A 15,349-nucleotide genomic window follows, 5' to 3' on the forward strand; every position below is an offset into this window, starting at 1 on the left:
CTATAACTATTTGCCCTTTAAAAACAAAACTGACATTATATGAAAGGCATTTTTCCCTACTTATGCAGTCATCCACCCACCATTTTTTTTCTGCTTTTTTGAGACAGGGCCTCACTATATAGTCCTGGTTGTTCTAGAACTCATTATGTAGACTAGGTTAGCCTTAAACTAACAGAGTTCCACCTACCCTGTACTGGAATTGCCACCACACCCAGCTCTAACCAGCATTTTTAATGGTTATATAATATTCCAGAGAGAATGCTACCTGACCATTCTGCTATTGTTGAATGTTTAGCTAGCCTTATTATTGACTTGGGGTGGTTTAAATAAGTGAGAAAGTATCACTGTCATACACAGTCATACACAAAATATCATATTTTGGATTATCTATTTTAGAATATCTATTTTTAGAATAGATTATCAAGAGTCATCTGAAATTTGGCAGGAAGGAAAAATACATATTTCAGTCTCTCTATGTGGTGCTAAGTATTCTTTTTTCTATCACTTGTATATTTGTGTCTTTTTTGTCTATCTATGAGAGTACCAGTGTTAAAGTAATTAGAATAATGAGTTTAACTCCTCGTTATATGTTCGATTTTTTTACATTTTTAAATACAGGCTTAAAGTGTACTTTTGCCTCTTTTTATTTTGGTAAATCTCAGCTTTCACAGCAGTTATAGCTACGAAACTTTGTAGAGAAATACACACACACACACACACACACACACACACATTTAAATCATGAGCTAGGCATCCCGGTGCATGCCTGTAGTTGTAATGCTTGAAAAGCAGGCACAGGAGGAATTCTGCCAAATTGAAGCTAGCCTGGGTTTCAGAGTTAGTCCTGTGCCAGCCAGAGCCACAAAGGGAGAAGATGTCTCAAAATCAACAAAACTTAGGAGTACCTCTGCCACTGTAAGATGACCAGTGAACTCATCCCCACTGCTTTCCTCATGTGTACAATGAGCGAGCTAATTACCATATACATACAATTTTAAATACTGCTTTTAAAATATATACAATCATTTTTGAAATACCCTATCATTTCCATAACCGCCATTAAAAATAATAGCACGAGGGCCTGGGATATATGTAACTCAGCGGTAGAGCACATGTGATGCACGTAGGCCTCGGGTCCAGTCCTTACAAAAGAACACACACACAGAAACAAAGCAAAAAAAGCATAGCATACATAATATTTCACGGAGTAAATTCACCATTCCTTTATTCTGTCTTGCTAGATGCTCGATTTTTTTACATTTTTACATACAGGCTTAAAGTGGCTTTCTGCATTGGGCTTGCTTGTCCATAGTCCTGGGGACAGAAGGCAGGCTCTGCACTGACCTGTAGCCCCGGTAGCAGCTTGTTTAAATTTGCATTTTTGGTTAGTAATGAACATCTCCTATCTTCTGATTGCACTCAAACTCTTGTGTAAACTGTCTGTCGGTGCTCTTTTCCATGTCTCTGCTTCTACATCGCAATGCATGTGTGCCTTAAATGACACAAGCCCATCGCACTTTGTCATCTTTAGGCCACATGGACCTTGTCCGTTTGTGTTTATCTTTCATTTTTACTGTGGCTTAAAAAACATTTCTGTTACATTGGTTTTTAAATTTTAAATTATAAAATTTTGATCTTTTCCCTTGAAAATATTTCCTATTACCTCCTGAACTTGGAAACTTAGTCCTTGTTAGAAGCTTGATATTCATTCATCATAGTTTTGTAACTTGCTTTTTTATATTTAACTCTTCAGTCCAACTGCCACCTATTTTACAACAGGAGATGAGCATGTAAGTGCCACGAGCTGTCACAGCGTGATCTGATGAACAGCCCTTCTATCCTTACTATGCATCCTCCAATGCAAAGTAGATCAAGAAATTATGGCTCCAATCATGATGTTCATTTATAATCTTGGCTCTAAGGAGGCTGAGGCAGGAGGACCATAAGTTTTAGGGCAGCTTTGGCTATACAGTGGAATTCCATCTCAAAAAACAAAAGGAAAGAATCATTTGTGTCATACCAGCAAGATAAGTATGTTTATCAGTACACACTGATCCCCATTAAAACTCCGGTCCTGTGTCAAGGACAAGTGAATTTTTGGTCTTAACGTTCTTCATTCTTCCACACATGATTAAGCGTTGCTCATGAGCGCAAGGTGAAAGTGGAAACAGCTGGACCCTGCAAGGCTTCGATCACTCACTATCTTCATTTTTTGAGGCAAGGTTTCTCAAACCCAGAGCTCATCGATTCTGGCTAGTCTAAGCTAGCCAGCTTGCCCTGGGAATGCAGTCCTGCGTCTCGGCCTCTTTAGTGCGGGGATTATTGGAAGCCACCATAGTTGCCAAAGCTTTTGACTGAGATCTGTGGATCGGAACTTGGGTTCTCATGCTTGCACAGCAAGCTCTTTATCCGCGGACCTACCTCTTTAGACCCCTTTGCAACGTTAGGTTCCCACCTGTGATCTCCATACTGCTTCTTAGCTATACATTCCTACCCTGTTCAGGCTTTATTCAAAACAGAACATAATCTCAAAGTTCTTAAAGCTCCCCTGTCCTCCAGATCCTGGAGAAACTATGTACACATTAGATTGCGAGGAGACAGAACAAGTGAAGGATAGCCCTTAAAATGACCTTTGAAAAGAATGTATGGAGGCATACTTTACAGACTATAATTTGACAGTGGTCATTAGGTGAGGGAAAATATCAGTACAGGTTTATTAACTAGTAAAGAGATTCCAGTAGAAATGCCTCTTTGAAAACAAAGTAAAGTACATCATCAAATGCATAGATAAAATACTAAACTGTGTTTAGACAAGACTGAGCACCTTAAATGGACAGACTTCAGGCATATAAAGATGAAATATCAGGTCGGGGATGTATCTCGGTGGTAGAGCACTTGCCTGACATGCTTGAGGTGCTAGGTTCAGTTCCCAGCAAGGAAACTTTTAGAGCTCAGTCAGTAGAGTACTTGCATAGCATGAAGGAAGCCCTGGGTTCAACCCTCCATACTGCACAAACCAGACCTGCTGTAACACCAGCACTTGAGGTAGATCAGTAGTTCAAGGTCATTCTTGCCTACAAAGAGAGCTTGAGGCAATCAATCAATCAATCAATCAAAAATATATGCAGCTGGGCAGTGGCGGTGCGTGCCTTTAAGCCCAGCACTTGGGAGGTGTTGAGGCAGGTGGATCTCCAACTTCGAGGTCTGCCTGGTCTACAGAATGAGTTCCAGGACAGCCAGGGCTACTCAGAAAAGGGGGGGGGGAGGGGAGGAGTGCCATAACAGTTGACTGCCAGCAGGTGGCACTTGACCCACAGCAAAGTATGGAGGAAAAACCAAGTTCTGAAATCAAAGAATGCTACTAAATTCCCAGGACACCGTAGGTAGATGAGTCTTTCACACAGAAAGCTGGGACTGCAGACATTTAAGGAAGAGGGAAGTAGTCTGTAACAGCGACAGTCTGTTCAGCTGTCTGTGTTGGGCAAGGAATAAGGCCCCTTCTAGTGTTGAGGTTGGGCTACGAGTTAGCATAATAATTGATTAACCAGAGAAAAATCATTTTATTCATTTTCATATATACATTGGCGCCTTATTATTAACGAGACTGAGAAGCCCAGATGACGGACGATGACATAGCCTCCAGAGCTACTGAATAAGGAGTTTCTGGGGGAATGGCGGAGACATGTGACGGGGACTGAGGGGAGAAAACACATGGCAAATAGCGAAAATGCCTCGAGCCCCTCGCTTCCTCCTAGATACTGTTGCTGTGTGCTCTACCCTGTGGCCAAAGGGCCTGGATTTGTGTATCAACTGACTGACTGGACTTGGCCAGCTGCCCTAGGTCGACAATGAGAGAAAATGAGAAACAGGAAAGAGTTTAGCAGCAGCTCAGCCTCATCAGGCGCTAACCTGGACCTTCCCAAGGCATCTTTTACGACCTATTAAACTTAGTCAGACTTGGTCTCTTAGAGGGGCATACTATCTTATGCCAGTGTTTCCATTATTCTGGCTTTGTACACTGAATATTTGGTAGCACTAGTCTTTTTGCAGGATTTTCTAAAAGAACCCTTATTTAACTTTCAAATGCAGTGATTTCTTGTATCATCCCCAAGATATCAATTTCTCGATGACAGGATTGGGTTATTTCCTCAGAATAGACTTCTAAGAATTTTGTATGAACATATTTCCCACTCTCAACAGTAGTAAAGTTTTCACGAAGCCAGTTACAACAGAACCCTGTCAGCACCTGAATAGTTTCAAATCAAAGTTTTTTTTTCAGTTGGGTGTGGGGGCGGGGGGGATAGACTTTGCTCCAATTTCCCTACCTCCCGTTACTAAAGAGAAAAACCATGTGCTTGCCACATACGGTTTAGTCAATGCTGGTTTAAGGAATGGGATCTAGGAATCTGTGCTGCGTGTATCCGGGACGTTTAAACAGTGTGACCGCCATGGAGAGAAGAGCACGTGGAAACCTGACGGGCAGCTTAGGGCAGGGACCCTCGAGCAGCAGTTCCAGGAATGCCCAGATGCTGGCAGGGAGCTCTGCTTTCTTATCTCCTCTTAGTGAGTGCCCTTGCTTTCATGTGGGTGTGAGCAGAACTCCAGAACTCTATAAAGGGCTTCTGGCAGACAGCTCTGGAACTGGAGCTCTGGATTTTCAGGATGGAAATATTGGGTCTACCCAGTCCTTAATTTCAGTCTATCTCCTAAATGATGTCAGGGTTTCATCTTCAGAGCAGAGACTGTTGGGATATCTGGTGGAGATAAGAAACCAGAAGTTCTGGCTCTGGGACGAGACTTAACAGTCCAAGCTACTAAAACGAAAGAGGCAATTAAGTAAGGCCTAGAGCCCACCTAAAGGCATGCTGAACAAATGGGAGGAACAATTCCCACCCTTAATGAGAAGATGTACTTTTCCTTTTCCATCCCAGAAATCACACCCTCCCACCTCACTTGGGTATGATTGCTCCTGGAGCCTTCCCTGGGTTAAGCCTGCTTGCTTTTCTGAATTACTTAGACAAGTATAACTGTTCCTTTTTCTCCCCTCACCTCCCTCTACACACACACACACACACACACACACAGAGAGAGAGAGAGAGAGAGAGAGAAAATATGTATACACACATACACATATACACCCAGATGCTGGCCATAATCTAGACATGCTTCTCCTGATACTCTGGGCTTTCTCACTCTTTTTCTCTGAAGTTATTCCTACCCCTGACTCCTAAGCCCTGATTTCTTCCATGTGGTGGTTTACAAAAGGCATGATTTTTCTCTCTTCCTTTTTATCCTGCTCCCTGGCAGCTACCAAGATTTACAGCTTTCCAGCCCTAAGGGTTTTCTTTTAAAGACTAATTAAATTGTCATTGTCCTTGGGCTTCCTACTGAGTCTTTTTTTAAAGACAGAGTCTCACAAAGCAACTCTAGCAAGACCAGAACTAGGAGGTCTGCCTGTTCTGTCTCCTAGGCACAGGGGCCTGAGTTTCTTCTTAAATTCTTTAATTAGTGGGACTAAAACTCAAGAGGAAACCTCAATTTGCCCAGTAACATGTGGCACTCCAGGTTGGGCTCCCCAAAATTTCCTAGTAACAACAATAGGTAGCGCCTAGCTTCTAAACTAATAAGCCTGTAGCCCCAGCTCAGAGAGCTTCTAGGGGTGTCAAGAACACCTTGGAATTCGGACCTGACTTAAGTCAATACCCAAAAACTAATTTACGATCACTATAGTCTGTCTGTTTCCAGACAGGATCAGCAGAAAGCTGTCTTCAGCAGTTAATGACACGAGCACCTTCACACCTGCAGCCACAACTGACTCCACTAGAAGTACAGCCTCTGGCAGAAACACAGCGGTGAGAAGTGGTAAGGTATGAAAGTGCCCCAACTCCTAGCAGGTCTTCTGCAGCAAATGGAAACAGGGAAATGACAGCGCACTTGCCAGAGCAAGTCTGCTCTGTGAAGCCACAGGGCTCCCTTACTCCCTGTGCCCAAAGGACAGAGAAGTCCTGGATGTAGAAAATCTTGCTCTTCTTTTTTATTCTTTGGCTTTAATAAGAAAAGATCCTGTTTTAATTTTGAACTTAAAAAAAAGCTAACAAAAGCGGGCTGTTCTCTTTGTTTAAGACCATGTGAAATCATTACTAAGACGTCAGTTTTCTATTGTCTAGGTAGTAGATTGTAGTTATTTAGTTTTATAAGGACTTCTTTGGCCAAGAAATCTGTCCATCTGGAAAAGAATAGTATCGCATACTATTATGCAGATTTGCACATGCTACAATTGTAGTGCCTTCCAGTCTGAAGGAATCAAATGCTGGGTTCTTTTTACTGAAGATCAAGGTCTTGGTTGGCTGCACCCCGATTTGTGAAAGACAGCCGCTTTCTTTCACTCAGACGGCAGGCACACTGGTAAGTTCAAAACCCCCCTTCCCTTGCAAGTATTAAGTACTACTAACAGAGCAAAAGAGATGGCAGATGTGGAAGAAGACCTTGTCGTTCTTGTCACTTTCCTCTATTCTTTTGAAGCCTTTTGTTCTATGTCTAGTCTCATCAATTAGCTACTTATTCAAACACTTCTGTCAAGTAATGGCTCTGACATGCTCCTCTCCCAACACCTCCATGATCAACTTCTCCCGACTGCCAATCTATCTTATATACTACACATATTCCCTTAGTACCATAATTTATATTATCTTCTAACTATTCTAATTCTGTTCCTGTTCCTAGAGCCAGATCCCCGAGACAGGGAATTTCCAAGGAATGCGTAGGTTGTCTAGCTATTTCCTTTTCCCTGTTCCTTCACTGATGAAGAAACTGGGGTCTAGGGAGGTCTGGGCAAGTTTGCAGGAAAACTAGGCATACAGCGCAGATGCCTTGACTTTCAGTCGAGTGCTTTTCTCTGTCTTAGGTCATTTATCTTCCTTGCATCTTTTCAGAACACCTTACAAAACGCTAGACACATTCGTGGTTCCCTTGAGTGTCAGTATAACAAGTGTACAAGTTTATCTAACTGAGAGATTGACCAGGGAAAGAGTAAGAAGGCAGAAAGGCATTTCCTTACTTCTTTGCGTGATGCCACCCTCCAGACCAGTTAATCGCTATTTTACACTTCCCGTCAATCAGGCACTGGGCAGCTGTGATCGTAGCTCCTCCTACAGCGGCCGCATAGTCAAATATTCCTTCTGTGGCTGGGCAGTCATAACCTGGGGGCAGAACCCAGAAAAATCTGTTAAAGAAGATCTGGGGAAGGAAGAATAGGTTAAGCTGTAACAACAGCACAGCCTAAAGAAGGTTCTGGGCTAAAACCAGCTCCAATGGGGACAGATAAGCATCTCCAATGTTAGACAGGGAAGGCTTTCAAAGGTTAGAGATAGAAAGGGTAAAGCCTTCAAGATGAACTTCTCATATCCCACCAGCAGTCCATCAAGGCCCGAGAGGTGATGTATTTTGCCAGTGGTCACACAGAGCCAGGCCTGGGACTGGGTCTTTTGATAGCCAATCTAGTATCTTTCTTTAAGCCATGCAGTTTCTCTAGAAGAGCGGTGCCTTTGACATCGCAGTATGCTGCTGTCGCCTACAAATGTGTTGGGCCCTATTCATAGCTATCGTGGGAGGCATGCGGCCCATGAGCTGCAAGCTGGACACACCTGCACTAGACCATGCTGTTGACAATTCAGTGTGATTTTTTTTTTTTCGAGACAGGGTTTCTCTGTAGCTTTGGTGCCCATCCCAGAACTAGCTCTTGTAGACCAGGCTGGTCTTGAACTCACAGAGATCCGCCTGCCTCTGCCTCCCGAGTGCTGGGATTAAAGGCGTGCACCACCACCGCCCGGCAGTGTGATTTTTTTAAGGCATCTGTTGATGAAGGATAAGGCAGGAAACTTAGCCAGAATTTAAACATTTACCTAAGGCCAGGCATGGTGATGCTCACCTTTAATCCCAGCACTTGGAAGGCAGAGGCAGGTGAGTTCCATGACAGCCAGGGCTTTAGAGTGAGACCCTGTCTTGGAAAAATTAAAAAAAAAAACTCAAACCAAATAAGTCAATACTTAAAATATATGATCACAACAGCCAGAGCAGCCCCAAGTGCTGCCGTTAGAATCTCAGCACGGAGCGATTCTTCTCCATCAGGCTCATGGTTCTCTTGTGTTCAGCTCATAGAGTGTTCACAATATGACCAGACTGAGGGATTAAAATGAACAGTTGGGGCTTGAGATGTAGGTAAGGCAGAGTACCTCATTAGCATATTCCAGGACCTGGGTTCCACCCTCAATAACACACACAGGCACAGACAGACAGACAGACACACACATACACATGCGCACACATGCATCAGTTATATTATTTCTTAACTTAAAAGTATCAGGCCACAGAGGTGGCTAGCAGTTAAGAGCATCTTTTGTTCTTCCAGGGGACCTGGGTTCAATTCTCAGAATCCACATGGCAGCTCCCAAACATCTCTAATTTTAGGTCCAAGGGATCTAAGGCCTCTTATGACCTCCACTGACACTGCATGCACGTGGCACACATACATACACCCAGGCACACAGGCATACACATAAAATTTAAAATAAAGATTAAAAAGAAAAGAAACAAGTATTAAGGGTTAGGGAAGTAGCTCAGTCAGTACAATGCCTGGCACACAAGGATGAGGGCCTGAGTTCAGATTCCTAGCATCCATGTAAAAGCCGGCACACGAGGCATGAATGTGTAACCCCAGCACTGGACAGGTGGAGACAAGTAGATGCTTGGAGACCACTGGCCGTCCAACCTGGTCAAAACGGTGAAGTTCAAGTTCAGTGAGAGACTCAAAATATAAGGTGAGGAGTGATTAAAGAAGACACCCAGAGCCAAGTGGTGGTGGCGCACGCCTTTAATCCCAGTACTCAGGGGCAGAGGCAGGTGGATCTCTGTGAGTTCAAGCCCAGCCTGGTCTACAGAGGGAGGTCCAGGACAGTCAGGGCTACACAGAAGAAACCCTGTCTCAAACAAAACAAAACAAAAGACACCCAGTGCTGACCTTTGGTTCCACGTGTGTACCAGCAGACACAAGCACACTACTGCACATACACACATCCTTCTACATAAACACAGAGAGACAAATTAAGTACCATAATCTACAAGCTGGGGTCCCATTGTTGCGCGAGGGACCCTTACCTAGTCCGTATTCTATGGAGTCCGGATGGTCCTCATCACCTTCTTGGCTGACCTTCTGGAGATGTTGCAGATAGGCATCAGTGTGGAAGGTGGCCATATCCTCCATGGAGGCCACTTTGGGCTTCACTATCCTAATAATAACAGCGTGGACATACAGAAGTACATGAGACTCAGAGTACGCAAGGAGCTGGAAACAGCAGCCAACACGTGAACAGAAAAGACAACTCCCAGCTTCTGGTTCCAGTGAGCCGAAGTCATAAACACACTCTGTCGCTCCACTGCACTGTCCAGCCTTCACTTCCTCCATCTATGATACTGACCCCATAATAAGAGACAAGAGGACAGATTTTTTTCCTTTTGGGTTTTTAGGTAGGAGATCATACTGAAAAACCATATTTAACTCAAATAGATAATCATGGATCAAGGTCCCTGGTTTAGCCACATAGAACCCATTAACCCGGGGCCAGCCGGATGGCTCCGGGGGTAAAGGCATCTGCCATTAAGCCTGCCAACCTGAGTTTAATCCCTGGGACCCACATTGTAGAGGAGAGAACCAACTGCCCTGGCAAGTTGCCCTCTGAATTCCATGTGTGCTCTGTGGTACACACATCCCCTAAAGAAATACATATCATTTTGAAAAAAATTAAAAGAGCTCTGGAGCTGGAGAGATGACTCAGGGGTTAAAAGAATTTGTTGCTTTGGCAGAGGACTGGGGTTCAGTTTCCATCTCCCACATGGTGACTTACAACCACGTGGAACTCCAGTTCGAGATCTGACCTCCACAGGTACCAGGCACACATGCACACACACGCGCAAGCCAAGCACTCATACACATAAAATAAGTAATCATAAAACTATATGTCTAGAAGGCTGAAATATAAACTTTACTCTGTAAGTTACATCTCATGACAAAGCAGGAAAGCTAGTCACGTTTGAATCAGTTTCTGCTTGGACCAGGCAATTCTTTCAGTGTAGTCACTTGCTTTAGTTTTGGTGCTGAGCCTTGTCCCCCTCTCCCCTACCCTGCATCCCTCTGTGTCTTTATTTGAATAGGCAGCTGGGTTATCAAGCAGAATTTGAAAACAGAGAACTGAATTCCTTTCCTAACTCTGTACTTACTAGTTCTGTTAACTTCAGGTGAGTTGACTGTTCTATACCTCAGCTTTCTCATCTCAGCTTAGTGGACTTATGTGGAGATGAAATAACATATTTAAAACTTCATGGACAACTAGCATTAATATTAGAGTAAAAAGGCGGGAAACTGAACGGGGGATGCAGGGCAGTTATACAACATCTGCCTGACATGGGCAAGGCCCTATGGTTGATGCCAAAAGCTGCAGAAAAAGGTAATATGTTAGATATGGTGGCAAATGTCTGTAATCATAGCACTTGAGAGGCAGGAGAATCATGAGTGTGAGGCTAGCCTAGGCTACACAACAAGTTCTACACCAGACTGAGCTCTATAAGACAGTGTCTCAAAAAAAAATGAGAAGTCAAATGTAAAAAGTGTTTATTTATGGGGGGCTGTATGGGCACAAACGCATGGGGTTTTGCAAGCCCATACATGCACAGAGGCCAGCAAAGGAGGCCACACATCCTGCTCTGTAACTCTCACCGTATTCCCTTGAGACAGACTCTCTCACTGAATCTGAACCTGGAGTTAGACTGGTGACCAGCAAGCCCCAGCAATTTTTCTGACTCTTGTTTATCCCTGCCAAGACACTGGGGCTACATGGATGTGTGACACAACCCAGTTTCTCCTCTAGATTCTGAGGACTTGAACTTGGGTCCTAGTGTTTGCATAGCAAGTGCTCTTACTTTCTGCTTCATCCTTCCAGTGTCCTCAAACATAAAGTTTCTATTACTTGTTCTCTTCCCTCTGTCTCCCAAGGAAGGACAGAAGGAGCAAACGGCTAGAACCTCTCAACCTGCTCCCCACAGTGAGCGAGAAAAGGAGGAAAGGAGAGAATAAAGGAAGCAAGTTACATGGGGATTTTGGCCTCGAACCTGCTGAGTCTCCATCTTCACTTCTGGATTCCGCAGCAGTTAAGTTCTCTAACCCTTGCCAATGAATGGGTAGGTAGTGAACACACTAGCAGCATGGTGTTTCTTTCTTAGAAAAGCAAAGCTCAAGTCTGAATCTAGGCCCAATGAACCACAATTTGTATTCTAACAAGAACACACACACAGGTTTTTCAAGACAGGGTTTCTCTGTGTAAGCTGTCCTGGAACTCCTTCTGTAGACCAGGCTGGCCTTGAACTCACAGAGTGTTAGGATTAAAGGTGTGCACCATTACTGCTGGCTTAATATCACTCTTAACCTGATGACTGCCCATTTAAATTGAAGGAGCACCACTCTAGCTGTGTATATTTTTCAAATGAGAGTAGAGCCATGAGGTTATCGTGAACTAATACAGGTAGGATATTTAGGCAACTAGTATAATCAAGGTGTTTGAAATCCTGTCGTTCAACTTTAAAAGTTAGAGTCAAAATCAAGGATTCTTGCTTTTTTTTCAAGTACTCATCTATACCATGAGAGGCGAAAAAGCTGTCCATTAAAATAAAAATCTCAGGGCCAGCAAGATGGCTCAGCAGGTGCAAGCACTTGCTACCAAGTCTGATGACCTGAGTTCAATTCCTGGACCCACACGGGGGAAGAGAGAATCAATTCCCGCCAAGTTGTTTTCTGACCTCCGCATACGCACTTGGCTGACCACTCCCTCACACACTCAAAGTAAATAAATGCAATGTTAATAAAAATGTTTAAAATAAAAATATCAAGAAGCCTGGTGTAATGACGCACGCCTTTAATCCTAGCACTCAGGATGCAGAGGCAGGCAGATCTCTGGGAGTTCAAACAGAGCTAGTTTCGGGACAGACTATGTAAGAGGGCCAGTTTCAATTTTTTTCACAACTACAATCATATTGGATTATGTTTCCCAGCTTCTCCAAATGTTTTCTCTTACATTTATTACTTATTTCCCTGAATCCTAAGACTAAAGAATACTGACAGCCTCTCCTGACCAGCAAGCTAACGAGTCTTGCTTTAACATCTTATTTGCAATAAAATATTTTTAAGTGTTAGTTGTGTTGGGGGGGGGGAATCTAGGCCTCAGGTATGTTAGACAAGTGTTCTACACACTGAACAATATCCCAAACCTCTTTAAAATTTTTGAGACAGATTCTGGCTAAGTCACAAAGCCTGACTTAGAATTTGTGACATCCCTCCAGCACCACCTGGCTTAGAAAAGTGTTAAAATCCTTTAAGGAAAGGCAAAGCATTATCTTGACAAACACAGGAGTTAAGCAATGGTAGAAAAACATTCCTAGCCAGATGTGGTGATGCACACCTTTTGACGGAGGCAGGTGGATCTTAATAAGTTCAAGGCCAGTCTAGTGAATCTAACAGTCCCTAGCCAGACAGAGCTACACCAGAGCAAACAGCAAAACATTCCTAAAGAATGTACACGCTCTCAGGAGGTAGTGGCGCAGTCCTTGGGAGGCAGAGGCAGGTGGATCTCTGTGAGTTCGAGGCCAGCCTGGTCTACAAATTGACTTCCAGGAGAGCTAGGACTGTTACATAGAGAAACCCTGTCTTGAAAAACCACACAATAAATGTACATATTAAAATGACTAATAATACTAAGGATAAAATCTAAAAACGTATTACATTACTTTCTGGGAGGGAAATGAAGCATTAGATGATACAGTCACTCACTCAGTCATGAGAAAACCTGACTTGCATGTGCCACGTCCGTAAGAGTTGCATTTATGATATTATACAAAGAATGGGAAATCAATGGAAAGTTGGTTTTGGTTTGTTTTTGAGAAGCATGTAGCTAGCTTTTAAGTTCTGGCTTTTTTTCAACAGATTGCTTGGGGTAAAGTTTGGCGATGATAGTAGGGTAGTACATCTAAAAGTCTCAAGTTGAGCCCACATCCTCAAATCCAGCTTTAGAAAACAAATAAAACAAAACCCAAAGCAAATATAAAACACACTGAACACTTCCCTGCTTAACCCCTCCCCACCCGCATCAAAAAGATCTTAGCATCTGGCGAGTGCTTATCCAGCAGCAAAGTCCCTTCTAGTGGATCCTGACTGCTTGTGTGCCTTTCCCAAGTGTTCTCAATTCTTCAAACACTTTTCCCGAGTTACAGACATATCATGAACACTCCCACAAAAGCTTTTTTTAAAGGCCCATTTCTCCCTGGCTAGTCCCACTACGTGATCGGGTATTTATTATGGCTTCATGGGTGACAATGTTGAGAAAGGTCAACATACATACCTCATTTGTTTGTGCAGGGCATATGCTTCAATCAGAGAGTGGACCATACTGGCCTGAAATATCAGCATGGAAAAAGAAAGGCAAAACAGTCTCTTCAAGGCTCAATTTACTGAAATCCCATTAACAACATCCTGCATGAAGAACTAACTACTTTATATCTTCTCTCTTGTCACTAATCAGTTGGGAAAAACTTAAGACAAAACAATACAAAGCTTTAAAATCGCCAGGCTACCCAGTATACTGAACACAAGTGATGGCATACTGTCCTCCAACAGCATGTGGTCAAGGACTTCAATGAACCCATCCTATTAGAAACTCCACTCACCTCTTCACCGTTTCTTTCTCTCCCCCGCCTTCAGCCCTCCCGCCCTCACCCTCGGCTCGGATGTCCCGTTGTGCTCCCCAAAGGTAACAAACCACTTCCTTCTGCCTCAGCTTGGTGTACCTGAAACGGCTAGTTAATTTTTTGTTTAAGGTATCCCTCAAGTCTAGTTTTCCTGGTTTCCGAACATACTCCCTTTCACACCCTCCCACTCCCATCCCCCAAAACGATGGTCTTTCATCCAGACCTCTTACCCGTTTGGGGATCTTGACGAGAGAGTCGCAAATGCTGACATACTCGGGACTATAAATATAAACCGGGGGCAGCGAATGCCCACTATCGGCCGGTTCCTCTGGCATCTCCATCTCCCACTTCCGACCGTCCCTGAGCCAAAGTCCGGATCCTACAGTTTGCGGACACAGCCTGGGCTCCGGTTCCTGCTCCTCTGTTCGGCCCCAGCGGTGTTCCCTGTTCAACATTCCCTCTTATTTAGATTGCCGGAGACAGTTTGCCTGGTCCCTCGCCTAGCTGAGGGAATGGATGGGCCCTCCCAGACCAAATCCCTTCATTTAATGACTACAGTTCAGAAAAAGAGCTTGACAGATATAAAAGCACAAATGGCTGCCAATTGGGATCGATTTTTCTCAAGGCACAAGCAGCACGGTCAAAACTAACCAGCCTTGTTGCCCTACGGGGCCATTTGAAATGAGGTCAGAATAGCTTCAGAGCATGCTGGGAGATGTAGTTTTAAGGGAGTAAGGTAACGGAAGAGTCACAGCTGAACACTAAACGCTGCGATTTCAAGTTTTGGCGCTAAAAAGGAACTTCAACTCTTTTAAGTTTTCAGTCTGTAAATAGAGCCATTTAAATGTTTAGAGGTTTAAATACATTTTTAATAGCCACATAAGACCCACCACTATCCAGCTACATCAGCTACCTGTACTAAGAACAGGCTTTGAGGGGCTGTGGGGTTAACTCACTGACTGCTTTGGAAAATTTACACAGCAAATTTCGTGCTGCACCTTTATTTCTACTTTTCCTCACTATCCGTTAAGAGCTAACAATTTTACCAGTAATCTACTCTGACAAATCAGCTAACCCCTTCCTGAAATTGACTGAGATTGTGAAAATTGTAAGGTAGAATCTAACCAAAGAAAAATAACAGCATCTTCCTGGATCTTTCGCGTGACGGAAAGTGCGGGACGTCGCCCCAAAATTTGGAAAACGCAGCTCCCTCCCACATTTCCTTTCGTTCGCTTCTGCAGCTAAACAATGCTTAGGGCGAATGTTTTCGGTTTGACATGCAGGGTGTTAGTGTGCCTTCAGGTAGTGTAGTTTTGGGTTTCTGGATGCCTCCATGATCTGAGCCTAGCTGGTCAGTTCCCAGACCTCCCAACACTCACACCATCCTGAACTGACCTACTGAGGCCTCTGAAACAAGTCCACGTGTGTAACTTCTTTAAAATTCTAGCTTGCTTTAAACATGTTTTGTGATAGGCACTTTGGTTATTATCTTAGTGAATCCTTTCAACAGTTCTGTGAAGGAAGCTGTAATGTGCTTACTTTACAGCATATTCTGAAGAGAAAA

At 43.6% G+C, this 15,349-nt stretch overlaps 1 protein-coding gene across 4 annotated transcripts in view; it reads right to left on the reverse strand.

Annotated features, from left to right (window-relative positions):
- The window catches only part of Hdac8 (histone deacetylase 8), a 220,145-nt gene extending 205,750 nt beyond the window's left edge, over positions 1-14,395 (reverse strand). For all 4 annotated transcript variants that reach the window (XM_057759662.1, XM_057759660.1, XM_057759661.1 and 1 more), the window contains exons 1-4: positions 14,016-14,395; positions 13,440-13,492; positions 9,154-9,284; positions 7,058-7,199 (exon numbers count right to left, since the gene is read on the reverse strand). In XM_057759662.1, coding sequence (XP_057615645.1) covers positions 7,058-7,199; positions 9,154-9,284; positions 13,440-13,492; positions 14,016-14,240 — 551 coding nt within the window. In that variant the 5' untranslated portion in view covers positions 14,241-14,395. The remainder of the gene's footprint in view (positions 1-7,057; positions 7,200-9,153; positions 9,285-13,439; positions 13,493-14,015) is intronic.
- Between the last annotated feature and the right edge of the window lie 954 nt (positions 14,396-15,349).

This window comes from Chionomys nivalis, chromosome X, assembly GCF_950005125.1.
Source record: "Chionomys nivalis chromosome X, mChiNiv1.1, whole genome shotgun sequence".
NCBI lineage: Eukaryota > Metazoa > Chordata > Mammalia > Rodentia > Cricetidae > Chionomys > Chionomys nivalis.